At 49.6% G+C, this 15891-nt stretch overlaps 1 protein-coding gene across 1 annotated transcript in view; it reads right to left on the bottom strand.

Moving 5' to 3' along the window:
* Positions 1-15891, bottom strand: part of KALRN (kalirin RhoGEF kinase) — a 660995-nt gene that overhangs the window by 207822 nt on the left and 437282 nt on the right. Inside the window, 4 exon segments of the mRNA XM_038583060.1 lie at positions 8662-8764; positions 11783-11925; positions 13455-13556; positions 13992-14182. Of these exon segments, the coding sequence (XP_038438988.1) occupies positions 8662-8764; positions 11783-11925; positions 13455-13556; positions 13992-14182 (539 nt within the window).

Raw genomic sequence — 15891 nt, 5'->3', positions numbered from 1 at the left:
GGCCGCTCTGGTGCAGCCAGGGCCGGGTCTGCAAGACGGGCTGGCAGGGGCGAGGGTCGGCCTGGAACCGGGGAAAAGATACCTATCGCGGGGGGGGGTGGGTGGGGGGGGGGCGTGCCCTGTGCATAGTGCTGCGTCCCTCCCTGTAGTCTTGTCCCAGTAGGAAGAGCAGGGCAGACACAGGCTGCTCCCCTGAAGGCATCTGCTCCACCTGCCCCTAGGACAGGTCCTGAGCCAAGGTCGTGGAGGGCCACCACGGAGGACGTTCGGACGTGCTTCTCTTGACAAGGCCCTGCTTTCGGGCAATAAGGGTCACGTCACCTCACTCCAACACCGCAAATCCCGAGACCCTCACGTGCCCGTTATCTACCTACCACATTACGCTGGTGGTGGCAGGCAGGTGGGCCCTGGGGAAGTGACACCAGGTCGCCGGGCAGGTAAACCCCAAGCAAGCATTTCCGATCTAAGCTCAAGATCAAGAAACAGGGTGACACCGACCCACTTGCTATCCAACAGGCTCTCCCCAAGAACGCCACACCGCGGCCACAGGGAACCTGTACCCCGTGTCCCGCGGCACAGCACGCACAGCTAGGCGAGGCCCCAGCTAGAGCACAGCCACCACTGCCAAGGCCCCTTCACCTGTTCCGTCCATTCTAGCCTCGCTCTTGTGGCTCCAAATACTCATTTCCAGCAACGTTTCTCCTTGAGTTTTCTGGAAGAGTTCATTTTCGCGCCTGCCAGGATGGCCTACCACCAGACACCTGGTGCCACTTCTAGTCATCGGGTGCTCAACTTCCTACGAACAACACATCTCATAGCCTCTTTCCCCCTCGGTTACGGTCAATAGGCATTCCGTCATTTTGTCCTGCACTGAAAGAGCCTTTTAAGTGACACAGAAGAAAAAAAAGAGTAAGAGATACGCCAAGAGGTCTGTGCAAAATACTCCAGGAGGACTTGCCTGAGAGCCGTCACTTGCCTCTCTGGCCTCGGCTCCCAGCAGGTGCCATCTCCCGGCTCGCGCCCTCGTCCAGCGGGAGGCTGCTCACTCGGGTCTTGTTTGCCTTGGCCTGCCGCCAGGTGATCCACTTTACCATCTTGGCTGGCTCTCAAATTTGCTTTCTCCTTGCGCCAAGATTTTTAAAAATAGAGTTCATACTTAGGCCGGGCTCCCAGGCAGCTTAGGCAGGGGTCAGCCTTGTCACCGCTCGGCACTCACTGCCAAGCTCTGAGCCCAGCCCCGGGTTGGCCTCGAGAGGCCCGAGGCTCCGGCTCCGGCAGAGGCTCTCTCCCGCCAAGGCCGCCGCATGGGCCATGCGTTCCTGGCACCAAAGGGTCTGTGACAGGCACTCGTCCTCGGGGAGGTCCCTCCCCTGCTCTGCTGCACGCCAGCCTCGGAGGCGCTGGACTGAGCCATAGAAACGTACCTAGGCTGGGGCGCCCGGGAGGCTCACGGTGGAGCACCTGCCTTTGGTTCGGGTCATGACCCCGGGGTCCCGGGATTGAGTCCCGGGATCGAGTCCCGCATCGGGCTCCCTGGAGTGAGCTTGCTCTTCCCTCTGCCTGTGTCTCTGCTTCTCTCTCTGGATCTCTTGTGAATAAATAAATAAAATCTCAACAAACAACAACAAAAAATTTTACTTGGGTCATCACGGATTGGCACGGGCCAGGGCGGGGTGGTGCAGATGCTGCTGGAGAAGGGGCAGCAATAGTGTCCTGTCTTGTTTACAAGGTTCCCCAAGTTAAACGATCAGGGTTATTACAAAAATGCTATTTTTAATCCAGTTTAACAGGCAGGACATTAAGCGGAGCTTCAGCCTGAGGGCTGCCGTTACCTAGCTGGCTCTGTGACTCCGAGCGAGTCACCGTGTTTCTTTTAAACGTGCCCAGGAAGGCAGGGGCTGGATGGTGTCTAAAGGTCCTTTCCTTCCTGAGCTTCTCCGTCTGCAAGGGCCACCCTCGCCCTGAGCGAGGCCTGGCCTCTGGCCCGCCCCGCGCCGCCACACGTGGACCCAGTGTGCTGGCAAGCCACGGCCTGCAGCCCCCGCCTCCTGTGCAGACGCCCGGCCGCCGGGAGCCCGGCGATCACTCGGGGCCACCACGCTGACCCCACGAGTGGCTTCTGGGCTCCCCCGCGACCTGGCCCCGCGCCGGGCGACTTGTGGGCCGCTGTCCCTTATGAAACTTATGTGCTCTGCCAGGTGACTGGCAACTTTAAAAAGTAGGTCTCCGGGGGGAAGAGGGTTGGGGGGGGGGGTTGAGCTATGGAGTATAAATCAGAATATTAAGGAGAATAACGGCATCACGATGCTGCCCGTGAGCCCAGTCTGTATTCTGCAGCGCGGAGTATTTCAGCCCCGTAGGTCCTGCGTAACAGCCCGAAGCCAGGCATTTATTTGAGGAACTTTTCATTGCGAGCAAAACCTGTGACCTCAACTCCTTGCACGTTATCACCGTTCTGAAAAGTCAGCACCTTTGTACTGTGCTGCACGTTGCTCAGGAGGGGTGGTGCAGGGGGGAGCTCTGGGCTCCCCCGAAGCAGGAGCATCCTTGCCCCACCTGGCCCCCCGCCGCCCCAGGCCCCTGCCCAGCATAGGAACCGCTCAGAGCAAAAGCTACTCCTGGACTTGGGTTACTCAGAACTCAGAACCGGGGCTGGGGGTGGGGGTGGGGGGACGGACTACAATTCGCACTTAAAACTTGAAAACGGAGATGGCAGTGGCTAAGGAGCCCTTGAGAAGACTCAGAAGGCCTCTCCCGAGGATTCCTCTGGCAATCCTGACCCACCGTGCTGGGCAGATGGGGCATGACTGAGTCTCAGGACCACATAGCTGATAAAAGCCAAGTTTAGGTGTGTGATCCGTGCTCTCCAGGCCCTGGTAACTGCAACTACAGTTAGGTACTCTTCTCATTTGTTCTGGGGTTAGAAAGTCTTTTCGTTACCAGATAGGAGGTAACAGAAATCTCTCCTTCTAAAGAAATATTTTTCGGGCCCTTTGACCCCACTGAGATGGAGGGCAGAGTCGTAGAAGCACGAACGGATCTCCCCATCACATGCTCTTCGGCTCTTAGGAGACTGCATTTCATGGGCTGCATCCCTAGCAGGTGCTTCATCTGCTCCGGCACCACAGGTAAATCTCACAAGCTGTCACAGTCACACTCTGGAGACTCAACCTCGGGGGGACCATCTTGATAGTTTTTAAGAATTTGTCAAGCAAAGAATATTACCTTGTGCGAACTGATAGGATGCTTATTAGTCCCGACATGGCTGAGTCTGTACAATTCCAGATGACTGGTTATCTTTTCAGTGGCAAAACCCAGTTGATCTGGGGAACCTCAAAACTCTAGGGAGCATGTTGTCCATTTCCTTGCATGGGAGTGCCAGGCAGTAAATCCTCCTTGCATGGGGGATCTATCACATGTCTCCTCTGCTCCAGACACTGTTGTGCAGAATCATTGCATCGAGCAGGGCCTGGGCCCTCACCAAGGCACCAATGCAGGGGCTGGGCCTTCACCAATGTACTTCGAGGACTGAACTTTCTTTGACTACGGCCCTTACACCTAGTGGCTTGTGCCCACCTAAATGCCCTCAAGGTGCAGGCGTCAGGATCACCAAATTCTGAGAAAGCAGATGAAGCCCTCGGGAAGTCTATTCTCAGAAGGCTCCTGCAGCCAGGCTGCCCCACCTCTTGCTATAGGTACCATCTGTAGGAATCCTTTGACTTTCCCCTTAGCTGGGCCCTCACTCTTTCTAAGCCAAGTCTTCCCTACCAGTCGGTGAAAAAAAATTTGGCCATGACCTACTACACTGGCTTAAAAACTATGAAGTTAGATCCTGAAATCTGCAGGCTTCTTCATGCATTTCCCTGTTCCCCTTCAGAACATTGCCATCATCAGGCCACCTTGTATCTTAAGATCACATTAGCTTGTTACTGAAATTCTTCATTTAAATCACAATCAGCCCTGGGATGTTCCAGCAACGCTTTTGCCCTGAGAATTTTTACAGAGAATAGCATCTGCAACTCAATTTCACTTCAACTTCCCCCATCTCCTGCCTGGACACATCTAGAAATTCATAGTGATTTTTTAGTTGGAGAGTATCTCTATTAGGATGAGTTTGTGATGCTCAGTTCAATAAGCATTTATTGAGCGTGCCCGCCATGCCTATCGTAAACAGTAAATATATGCACAGAGACCAGCACTGTGCAGGTGGCTGCTTCTGTGCCATTAGCTGGAAATTATCCGGCAGGCATCCATCATGTTAAACAAGATACTTCTTCACTGCCACCTCGTTACTCAGGCTTACTTCACTAGAATTCTAGAATTCTGTATTTCTTCGAAGTATCGTTATAAAGGCCCATCACTTCATAATACACATACAGGACCAAACACTCTCTATAGTGGAATGCCCAGAAGAACAGGAACATATTTTTGGACAGAAAAGAAAGGGGCTCAGAGTACAACAGAACAAAGCAAGCACACCCACTTGCCTTCATGGAAATAACACTTTTTTTTTTTTGCGTGGGACAGGTGGGAGGTAGACTGTAACCGTGCAGACGCATTGATGGTTAAACCAAACCAGCTTGGGGGGAAAGTGACTAATGCTACTTACTGAAGCACTCATGCTGGTTTTGTCAGCATTTAATGAAAACTAAGACTAATAGACGGATTCCTCATCATGGGAGGACTGCAGGTAAGCAACCCTGGATGCTCTGCTATAGAGAAAAGGAGCTGGGCATTGGTCTTCTGCCCTCAAGCTTGTCTTTTTAGCAGGAATTTGGATGAAGCCACAGACGGTATGTTTATCTAATGCTGGGAGATCCCGCTGACGTGCTGGACAAAATGATTTATATTCAAAGTATACTAGAATGCTGCAATGGAACTAAACAGGAGAAAATCTAATAGATACAAACCAACACTCGGGTTACTAAATCAACTGTGCAACCAGGGCAGTCTGTGAAAACAGGCATGGAGCTTTCAGGAGCCAACACTGTAAACCACTACTAGACACACGTACCATCGCAGGGAGGAGACTTGGCATTGTAGCCCTAGAACGAGAAGCTGAATTTGTATGAACTAGAGCACATCTGCAGCATTCTGTACCATTCCAGACACTCCACGTTAGATCGTTCCACCCTGAAGGAAATCCAGAGGAAGGCAACCAGGATATGGGAGGGTATGAAAGTACATGAACACAGGAACAGTTGGAGAAACTGAGGATTTCTAAGCAGAAGATTAGGAGAGAAGTCAAGACAACCATCTTTGAATATCTAAAGCTCAGGGGTTGCCACTGGCCCGAGATGCTGCAACTTGAGGATTAAAATGAATACCTGATGGTAATGGATTATAATCCATCAACCACTAAAATAACCCTTGAGCCACTGTTAACAGCAAATGCCTAAGCCTTAGATTCTGAGGGCTAGCAAATGGAAAGAGGAGCAAAGTTGCTCTGTTTACAGACAGGTGAGTTGAAACTACATCCCTTCAGGTGTAGAATAGAAAAGAACCTGCTGACAGTTGGCTAAGGAATGAAGACAGCAGAACTCAACTCAAGAAGTAGATCCTCACAGTTGGTTAAATAACTGGGGACTCTTACCCAGAGTGTCTGACCTTTAGTTTTCCCCCAGAACAATGGTGGGAAATTAACCCTTACTGAGTGTCTAACGGGTGCCAAGTAAATGTATTTATTTGTCTTACAGACAGGGAAATTAAGGCATAGTAACTCACACAACAGGACACAGAAGGTAAGCGCCGGGGTGTGTCCAAACTCCTTCCACCCCATCACAGCACACAAAATACACACGAGGTGATTGGGGAGGTGCCCGAGGGTCCCACAGCTTCTCAAGCTGGACTGTCATGGCTCTTTCATGGTTACATCTTCCTCGTCTACCCAGCACAGCAGCGCCACTGTTCTATTTCCTCTGGATTGGGTCTTTTCTAGAAACCCATTGTTAAATGACCTTGCTTCCTGTGAGGTGACTCTGCCCTATTCCCTCCCATAGCTGTCCTTGTTTGCCACTCTCTTGAATATGGTTCGCTCGGTTCACCTGAATCGGTCCATTTTTATGACCTTGTTCTTCAGAGTCTGTTCACCTGACCACTTGGAAACCAACAGAGATCTTATCTCCTGATCTTCTGGTACAGTCAGGGGAAGATTTAGCACTGTGGATAACATCTATGGACTCAATGATACCACTTAATGTTTGCCCGATGAAGGGGAGTGTAGGTGAAGAGGACACATGGCTGTCCTGGTATCACTTTTCCGTGTCAGACGAGCAAGAACATTTTAAATTACAGTGTGCAGCCACAGCAGGCCCTCTGTTTTATTCTGCAAGTGTGACTATTTCTAGGTGATTTTTCAGGTTTCGTGTATAAAGCACAGAATCTCTCATCATCTCCAGACCCATTGCCCATGTTTCCCAGGGCCCGAGAAGGGAGCTGGGGGTTCCTGTTCCCGACAGGCCAAGGTCTCCAGCTGACTGATGCTTTCTGCTTGGTGGTAAGGAAACTTCTAGGCTTCCTTAGTATATTTAGAAATACAGTGTTTCTATTTCTGGCTGCTTTCAGACCGGCTGTTTTAGCTGCCTCCTGACACTGGAATTTCCTGAGATCGGGGACTATGTTCCCTCTGTTCATTCGTTCCACAAGTGCTTCCTGAGCATCAGCGTGTGCTGCGGGGCCATGGACAGCATTGAAGCAGACAGACAACCCTGCCCTCATCAGGGCTTAACAGCCTGGCTCGAGAGACACACATCGGACGGAAATTACACAAATAAGGATTCACATTCAACAAATAGCCCACATCTCTCTACAGTATCCAGCACAGAGCTCGGCACGTGGTGGGTGCTTTTTCAAGAATATGTGACTAATGTTTTTGCGGATGGTGCAGAAAGACTGACCAGCTGAGTCAGTCTTAGCATTGGGAGTATCATGCCTTGACCTTTAGAGTGAGAGAAAGATATGACAGTGAAGCAGAATGATCTGGGTTCTAGTTCCTTCTTTTCCACTAACTACTAGGATTTTCTTGGGTGAGTCACCCAAACTTTCCAGGCCACAGTTTCCTTATTTATAGAATAATATGTAAGTAACCAGAATTCTTCATGAATAGTGACATGCCTGCCATCAGAAGTGTTCTAATCTAACCTTACTCATCTTGCCAGAAGACAAGGAATGGCTGGAGCCAAAGACAAGACAAATGGCTCTGGCACAGGTGTCTGTGTCTAAGTCAGGGCTATGGGAAGATGGAGTAGCAGCTGGAAGGGATGGATCCCCTAGACCATGAAACTAATAGGCTCTCTCTGAACATGGGAAACATTGCATTTTGCTTCCTACCCACTGACTGTTTAAAAAGAAGCACTCATTCACAGGATATTCTAGGTTACGTTTCTAAACAACAGATCAGAGGAGAAAGTACAGGAATAGTTTTCTTTGTATGTTTTGACAAGTGGAAAAAAAAAAACCAATTTTCCATCCACTCTGGTAGTTAGTCAAAAATGGCTTAGACACTTGGAGGCAGGATGTGAGACAGAATGACCCCGAATGTTCTTGAATACTAGTCTAGAGTGTGATGTAGCACCATGATCTTGGAAGGTCTGGGGCACAGTCTTTGTTTTTCCCCAGTAAGAAAAAAAATTAGGAAAAATCCTAATGAATGCAGATCATCTTCAAAAAAAACCCCGTGACATAGAAAACAAAAATGAAGCAAGGACACACAGCCTGCTGCCTGAGGCTGACGTGCTAGGCCAACATACTAGGTTTTAATAGAGCAGGGCCAGATAGTCTTTGGAAATCCATACCTTCATTCATAAAATCACTAACATGCAGCAAAAGATCACCTCACCCTCTTTGACCCTGAGGTAAGCACATGAGAGTAGGGTTGGAGACAAAAATCCTTCCATCCCTGCTACAAATGTAGACAGCTGACTTCTTCCCCTGGCTTGAACAAATACAATGGGTCTTCACTACAATCTTCTTTCTTGTCCTCTCCTTCAGAGCTCCTAACTTCTGCTTACTTGCTCCAAAATCTAAGAGACCAAGTGACCAGGCTTTCCCACAAGACTACTACATCCCTCCAAGCTGCTTTCCACGCTTCTTGATCTTCTCTGCCCCTTGGAAACTGAGCCCGGAACTCTGGCCAGAGGAAGGCATCCTTTCCACTGGAGCCCCTTCAGAGAAGGGGCCCTACCACCCAGCATCTCTGTGGTCATTTACCAAATCAGTGGTCTTGGTCTAACTTTAGATGAGCCCATTCAATCATTATAGATATGAGCCAGTCAGAGCAAACAAGGTCTCAGGAAACTATCCCAGCCTCAGCCCCCTGAGGTCGGGCTTCCCAGGAGGCAGAGCCCAGGCGGGGCATCTCCAGAGGACAGGAGACCCAGACCCTCTCATCCTTCACCCTTACCACACCCTCATCACTTCTGCTAAACTCTCATGACAAGAGAGGTCTGGGTGACCACCTGGTCTTCTATCCTTTCAGACAACATCTCCACACTGTGACATACCTCCTCCAGCCCTGATCTTTCCACTTTGGCTGACACAAAGAGACAACTGGCTCCTGAGGTTGGGCTCCGTAGTGGGAGAAATTCCTCTGGGGGCAATTCTCCAGGGGTGGTTAAGCCAACAAGAAGTCTTAGGGGAAGGAAGGTTGGGATACTGTCCTACCTTGTCACTGTCCACTGTATTCTGAGAGGTCCTAGAGGCGATGGAGATGGTGTCTGGCTGGCTGCTCCCATCCCCCTGGCTGTCAACATCCTCCACTCCATCCCTGCAGGAAGAAGAGAAAAAAAAAACAGGGGTGGGGGTGGGGGGAACCACTGTGGGTTTAGAGCACACAAGGATTTCCAGCTGGGCTGTCAGAGCAGAGCCTCAGCACTTTCTAGCAGGGATTTGTCTAAAATTATCCCACTAAAGGGAGCAGCCCTGTACGATTTTCAGAGATGTTACCCCTCGCACTTAAAAAGCACACAATCCCTATGCTGATAACTGAGCACAAAATGGCAAAATGGCCCCTCCACACCTCCTCTGGCCCATGGTACAGAGGAGGTGATGATTTATTTATTTATTATTTTCCCTGGGAATGGGTCTATAATAGGCAGTGGAAGAGGTACATCCTACTTAGAACCTATGCTTCTATTCAGCTGACTGGTGGATGGCTGACAATCCCAGAGTTCAATGTTTTCAAATAGTTTCTCTGCATGCTGAAAGAGGATGGGGGTTAGTTTATAGCTGGCCTATAAACAGAGCTGGTAAGATTTTTTTTTTTATTTGTATTTCTCCTGTTCAAGAAAATGATGTGAGTTCTTTCCTCCAGGAGAGATCATCTTTGGGAAGTTGCTGATGTTGGAAGCTCAACTCCCGGGTATGGAGGAAGGGATTATTTCCTTCATTTTACTGGGTCTTGTTGATCTCGTGCCTAGTTATGATGACTTTTTATCAACACAGAAGGCCAAGGCACCATCTCAAAGACCACAGACCGCATGGCAGCTTTTTGAGTCAGCTGTGCTCCTGAGCATCTGGCAAGATAATCTCGAGTGCACTCCTGGCATTTGGAGCCCTTCCTGGGTCGCTGGACCATATAGCTGTCCCCCTCACATATTCCTTCAATTCTTCAGCTTAAGAATTACATCTAAATCCTGCAATGAACCCATAGCCAGGACCAAGGGGGATTAGGCGCCTGGGGACTAGTGGAGGCTGAATGGTCAGTGTCAGGAAAAACTAAAGGAGATGCGGACCAGAACTTGGATAAATTAGCACAAAAAGTGACAGCTCTTCTCATGGTGGCTTATGAAAGTCCCATCCCTAATGCTGCTTTTGGGGAGGTAATGGCATTAGGAACTTGCTGCCTAAGGATGACATCACGTGGGCAAAATGCCCCATATACAAAGCTGCTTCACAGAGTCTAAACAATTACAGTCTGTTGTATGTGGACAGGTGTGGTGCATGTGGCACGCATGTGATACATACATATATACACAGTTTCTCCTGGTCATAAAAAGGGTCTTCTCCTACCTAGAACACTTGGCAACTGCTTTCTCACCACCACTTGTGGGGTTGGGAAATGCCAACTTATTTTTAATAATATAAGCCACATATTCATAGGAAGGAAGATCTGCTGTAAAATGAAATCATGTGATGCATTTCAAAACCAAGAATAAAGGACTTTTAGATCATCTGCTGTTTCAGATATCTGGGCCGCTGTTCCCCACCATTTGCATACAGTTGAGAGTTGGCTGTACTTTCTGCTTCCCATCATTCTGGCCCATCGCGGGCCCTTCTGGTCCACTGCAGATGAAGCCAGTTTTGGGGGATGTGGGGAGCCCATCCAGGAGTGGGAGTGGTGCTCTCCAAGCCAATTCATTCCTCCGTCAACTCTGTCCCCACCTCCTGGGAGCCAAGCTAATGAAATGACAGACAGCCTGACTGTTCTCTGTAGAGTCTGCCAAGGGTTTTCACTCTCTTATTTCAGGACAATGACGGAGAAACGGTGGGAGGCATTTCTAAGATATGTCCATCTCGTGTTCTACAGATGTTCAGACTCCACTACTGGAGGAAAAAGGGGCTCTTTCGGAGAAACACCTGAGTCCACCTCACCTGAATATCCATCCTTTCCTGCATGCTCCTGGACATTGAATTCTTATAACATTTCTACTCTATCTTCTCTATTAAATTAGGGGCTTCCTGAGTAGGGCCTCTCTCTAGTGCTAAACTAACCCCGACCCTTCCCTGGACTCTAGATATTGGGCAACTGAAATAAAAATAACCCCTCCTCCAATACAGCCATAATTTGTCCTTCCGGCACTGAGAGGTGACCTCATCCTGGCCATGCAGGTCTTGGGGCTTCTGTCCCATGGACGTATCTCTCCCTATCTTAGTCATACCCTTCTTTTGGCTACCACCTCCTTTTGTACTAATGCTGCTACTCTGCAGGTCATCAGATCCATGTATCCTGGTTGGCACCAAAAGGTTAACCAGCTCTTTGGGATTTCCTCCATTCATGAATAGGGGAGGAGAGGCGAGCCTGTTGTTACCAAGGACCATCAGCCTCAGAACTCTGGTTTGTTTGTTTGTTTTTTTCAAGGTCACCAAGATGTTTTTACACGCTTTCTTTTGAAATGCCCTCTAAAAGAGTCATTGTAGGTGACTGTCACATGGAGACTTGAGAAACAAACACTGAGGAAGTCTTCCACCAGGGTAGGGCAACTGGGATTCAGAAGGGCCCAGAGAGGTGAGGATACAAAAATCAGTCCCCTTCTGCCCAATCACCTTGATTATCTCAGATAATTGAAAGTGAGGACTCGAGGGTTACAGAAGGGCTGCAGTGACAACCCCACCACACCATTCTCCCACCATTACCTTTACTGCCTAAACAATCCACTCATGGCCTATCTTCCTGTTGAAGTGTTCCCTGGACACTCCTTAGCGCTCATCTAAAGTCCCTTCTCAATGAATTTTTACAGCATTTACTGTCCCCACAGACGGCACTGGTTCTTCTTGTCTAACTGTTCCACATGTGAGATACAACTGTTGGATGGTTGTCGAGGGAAGGGGCTCATCATGCACTTCCCCTTCTCTTCTTAGAGCACCCAACAGTGTCTGTGAAATAGGAGGTGCTCAATTTAACTGACAATAACTGGTGAGATGCTTAAAGAGGAGATTCCTCATCATAAAGAAGACTTCACAGAGGGGGGTGCCAACTGCAGAGCGCCCCTGTGGGAGCAGAGGGCGACCCCACTCCCGCTCCCGGAGCATGTGAAGCAGTGCTGGGGGGAGAGATGCTGGTTACCTCTTACTATTGTTCCTCTGTTTGGCTGGTGTTTTTGGGAGCTGAATTGGCTCCTTTAAAGCTCCTTTCAGGTGAATGATCCTTTCTTGAATCACTTCTCGAATGTTCTTGATCCACTCCTGCTTGGTTTCTATGTTGGAGGCCTGAAGTGCCACAGAGAGAAAGAATAAACACCCCATCTCCCTTTGCCCTGCCAAAAACAGTTCTCAATCCTCCTCCCGCAGGCTTAGCCCATTATTTTCAAGGACATCAAATGTCTGACAAGCTTGTTTCTCACTTTACACGTATGACTCTTCAATCCCAGGGACACACTCCTTCAACTCTTAGAATAGGGCTAAGACCTCAAAACTCAGTGTAGACCTGTACAGGCGTGATTTTCAAAGTATTTAATACCCTATGTGTCACTGACCAACACTGACATCTGCCCTTGGGTGCCTGAGTGGCTCAGTCAGTTGAGCATCTGCCTTCAGCTCAGGTCATGATCTCAGGGTCCCGGGATCAAGCCCTGCATCAACAGGGGGTCTGCTTCTCCTTCTCCCTCTTCCTTTTGCTCTCCCCACCCCCACCCCCACCATGCTTGCTGTCTCTCTCAAATATATAAAAATCGTTAAAAAAAATACTGACATCTTCCCTGGGACTGGAGCATTTGTGGAGGTCCCCTGTTGGGCCAGAGATGAACACATCAGTTGCTAGATGCTGGGGAGATCTGGGAGCACTGGGAGGGGTAGCAAGGGGTATTTGAAGGCAGTAGCTATTTACCAAGTGGTACAGATCCATGTCAGCACGTCCAACTCCTAGTATGGCTACATACATAATAGGTTTATGCTGATGGAAAGTCAGTGCTGGGTTTTCCGCCTGGTAAACACGTTCATTGAAGGGCTTTCTACCATTTCACGAATATCCCATTTGCCTTTGTGGGATTTTTTTTTTTTTTCAGGTAATTCTGTCTCATGGCAGGTAGCAGCTAGGCTGGCAATTCAGAGTGAAGGAGTGTCAAGCATTTGTCAGGGTTGGACCACCTCTTCTTGGTGGCAGCCACCCCGATAAGCAAATGACTGGTGGGAGCTCCATCTGCAGGACCCCTTCGTGGTTAGACGTACGTTACCACAAGCCTCAATGGCCAGGCTGTGTGCGCTCTGGAGAGCTGGAATGACTCCTTACGGCTGTCATCTGGTGAAAGGCCCTTTCTTAGCACTCCTTTCAATCAGCATAGTTCCCACGCTAGGGTGATGTCCTAGAGCTCTCAAATGTAAGTTTCTGGACGAAAAGGTCCATCTCTCATACATAGTTATGAGCAGCACTGAGCAGCACCTTCTACTTGGAAGGTGTTCAAGGAAAAAGTACTGAACGAATGTGGAGCAAATCAAGGTACTTTCGTTGAAAGGTCAGTTGTTCCTGCCCTTGAAGGGGACAGACAGACAGACCAAATTAATGGCCCAGTAGGCCACTCCCTGTCTCCCTCCTTTCAGGTGCACACGAGGGGATGGGCTTAGGAGACCACTGGTCTTTGAGATCCCTAGTCTACTTCCATGACAGCCCTTGCATTTTAACACTCATGGGATGTTGGCCTTCCCGGTGGAGTCCCCCAGGCCCCAGCTCTCAGGAATAATCCGTCCCAGCCCTCTGCCCTCCTCCTGCTACCCGCTGGCGCCCAGCGGAGAGCACTACTTACTTTCAGCACTGTTTTATTGTCTGAGGAGGGGGTGCGCCCAGACCACAAGGCGAATTTGCAGGGATCACCTTCTACGTGCTCCGTCACACCCAGCTCTGAGGTCTGTAGACAGGAAATGCCTGTGAGAGGCGGGGAAGGGGAGGGCAGTGGGGAGCTTAGGGCTGGGGTGGGAAGGGAAAGGCAACACAGAGGAGAGGACCGAGGGAGGGGCTTCTGTCAATCAAACTTCAACAGACTGGATGCTCCGTTCATCTACCGGGGATGAAAGGACCTACAGGCACCTGCCAGATTAGCAGGTGGCAGGGAGGGCGGGCGGAGAGGGAGGCGCTAAAAGCAGACAGCAAGAAGACCGGTGAACTCTAAAATGCAGAAGTGGGAGGCAAGGGGGCAGCTTTGCAAATAGAAGGCCTTTTCATTTGTCCAGGATGGTTTTGGTGTGGCGCCAGGGGAGAGATGAGCTGAGCGTTCAAGAGCCCTTCCTGCCCAAGGGCTCTAGGACAACAGGGAGACTCGTCTTACCCCACCTGCCCCACCTACCAGTAGCTTGTTCTTGTAAACATATTTCGTGTGTCCTGAAGAGTCCTTGATCTCCTTGCTAAAAACCAAGGAGATCTCAAAGAGGAACAAGTGCCGCTCCCGCCCCTTCCGGATCAGCGACTTTGGGTCCCACACTTGGAAGGCATCCTGGAGAATCAGCTCTCCCTGAACATCCAGGTTCTCGTCGAACCCTGAAAGACACCCGTTTCCGCCCTGTGGAGTTGCTCTAGCACCACTTGGGTGCCATGTTCCACAGCCCCCTTGGAAAAGATTCCCTGACCGTGAGCCCTCCTTTCCCAAGACGTTTTCTCTCTCTCGGCTGATTCCTGAGACTCCTGAATACTTGAGTAGATGGCTCCAGGGAACAGTAAGCAGATCCCCCTTCCAGAACCAGGTCTCCTACACATAACCAGTATTAGTGGCATCTTCTCAAAGGCCTGGGACCTCCTGCGAGGGCAAACCCCATGTCACCTTCTTCCTCGACAGCTTTCCACCGAGTCAAAGCGTGGAGTATTGCTGGATAGAGCGACCCTCGACTCCACTTTATTTGCCATTGCTTTATTTCTTATATTCCATTCCTAGGACTCTTCCCTTTGATGGATCCTATAGAGTGTGCTGCATAAAACCTCAACAGTTATATCTATTCCACTTTAAATTTTAACAGAGGTTCTGCAACTTTTTATGCATAAGAATCACCTGCAGATTTGTCAAAATGCAGATTCCTACCTAGCCCTGCTCCCAGGAGACTGGGATTTGGTAGCTGTGGGGGTGGAGCCTGGGAATTTGCTCTCCTGACAAGCTTCTAGGTGTTGCTGTTGCCAATCTGCAGACGGTACTTGGAGTAACTGGACTCAGAATACAGGTCAGGGACAGGGTGGAGGAGAAGGCTGCTTATAGAGGAGAACACCCAGGGGTGGGGAGGAGGATTGTGTGCAAACAGAAAGGAGATGGGTGGAGAAATTGTGGCAACAGGAATATGTTTAGATGGTTAGTGCTCAGTCTGGAGAAGGCAACTAGGGCTCCACTGCACAAAGAATTAGAGCTTCCTATGCTCAGGGTGGCCCAGGAAGTAGTGAGACCAGACCAAGTCTTTTAGATAGAGGGTGGGGGAGGTGGTAGGGGAATTGATGATGGGAGAAGGAGCCCAGTAGAGAAAAACAGCCCACAAGTCTGCATAGTTGCAACAGAGGACACTTAGGGCCCTTAACACCTGGTTTGCCAGGCTAGAATGGGACGCTGAGTCATCTAACAACTCTGCCCCAGCATGGCTGATCCGCACATCTGTCCTGCAGTGGTAAGAGCACTTTATTGGAGTCTCATCCTACCAGGTCTCTGGGTCCCAAGAACACAGTTCCAGTGGACTAAATGTACTTTGGAAGTCCAGGTCTGTCTATCTGACTGGACTTTTCTCTCCTGTTAGGAAGGGCATAAGGGTGGTTGCACAGCAATGTGAATGTATCAAAAGCCACTGAACTGTACACTTAAAAATGGTTAAAATGGTGAATTTTATGTTATGTGTATTTTATTACAATAGAAAAAAAAAGGGTATAACGTCCTTGGGGGCATATGTGTGTGTGTGTGTGTGTGTGGTGTGTGTGCACATGCATGCAGGATTTCTACTCATTCTGGTGACAAACACAATGCCAATGTTATGCAGACAAACAAGACTGCTGTGAGTCAGGGCTCTAGTACATTTATGGCAAGGATAATGGCCTGGGCTAGACTACCTCACACGCAGTGAGTTGTCTAAGCACCTGAAACAACTTAGGCCCGGTCCTACCTGGTCCTTCCTGGAGGCAGGTATTGGCCGAGCTGGCCCCCGTGGAGCTCCTCTCACACCTCCTGAGGACCTATGTCCTCACTTGCCATTTCTCCTCACTTCCAGCCTTGCCCCTTGTCT

Source organism: Canis lupus, chromosome 33 (assembly GCF_011100685.1).
Source record: "Canis lupus familiaris isolate Mischka breed German Shepherd chromosome 33, alternate assembly UU_Cfam_GSD_1.0, whole genome shotgun sequence".
NCBI classification, from domain to species: Eukaryota; Metazoa; Chordata; class Mammalia; order Carnivora; family Canidae; genus Canis; species Canis lupus.
The sequence above is the reverse complement of the archived record's forward strand: the minus strand, read 5'-3'. Positions and strand labels throughout refer to the sequence as shown.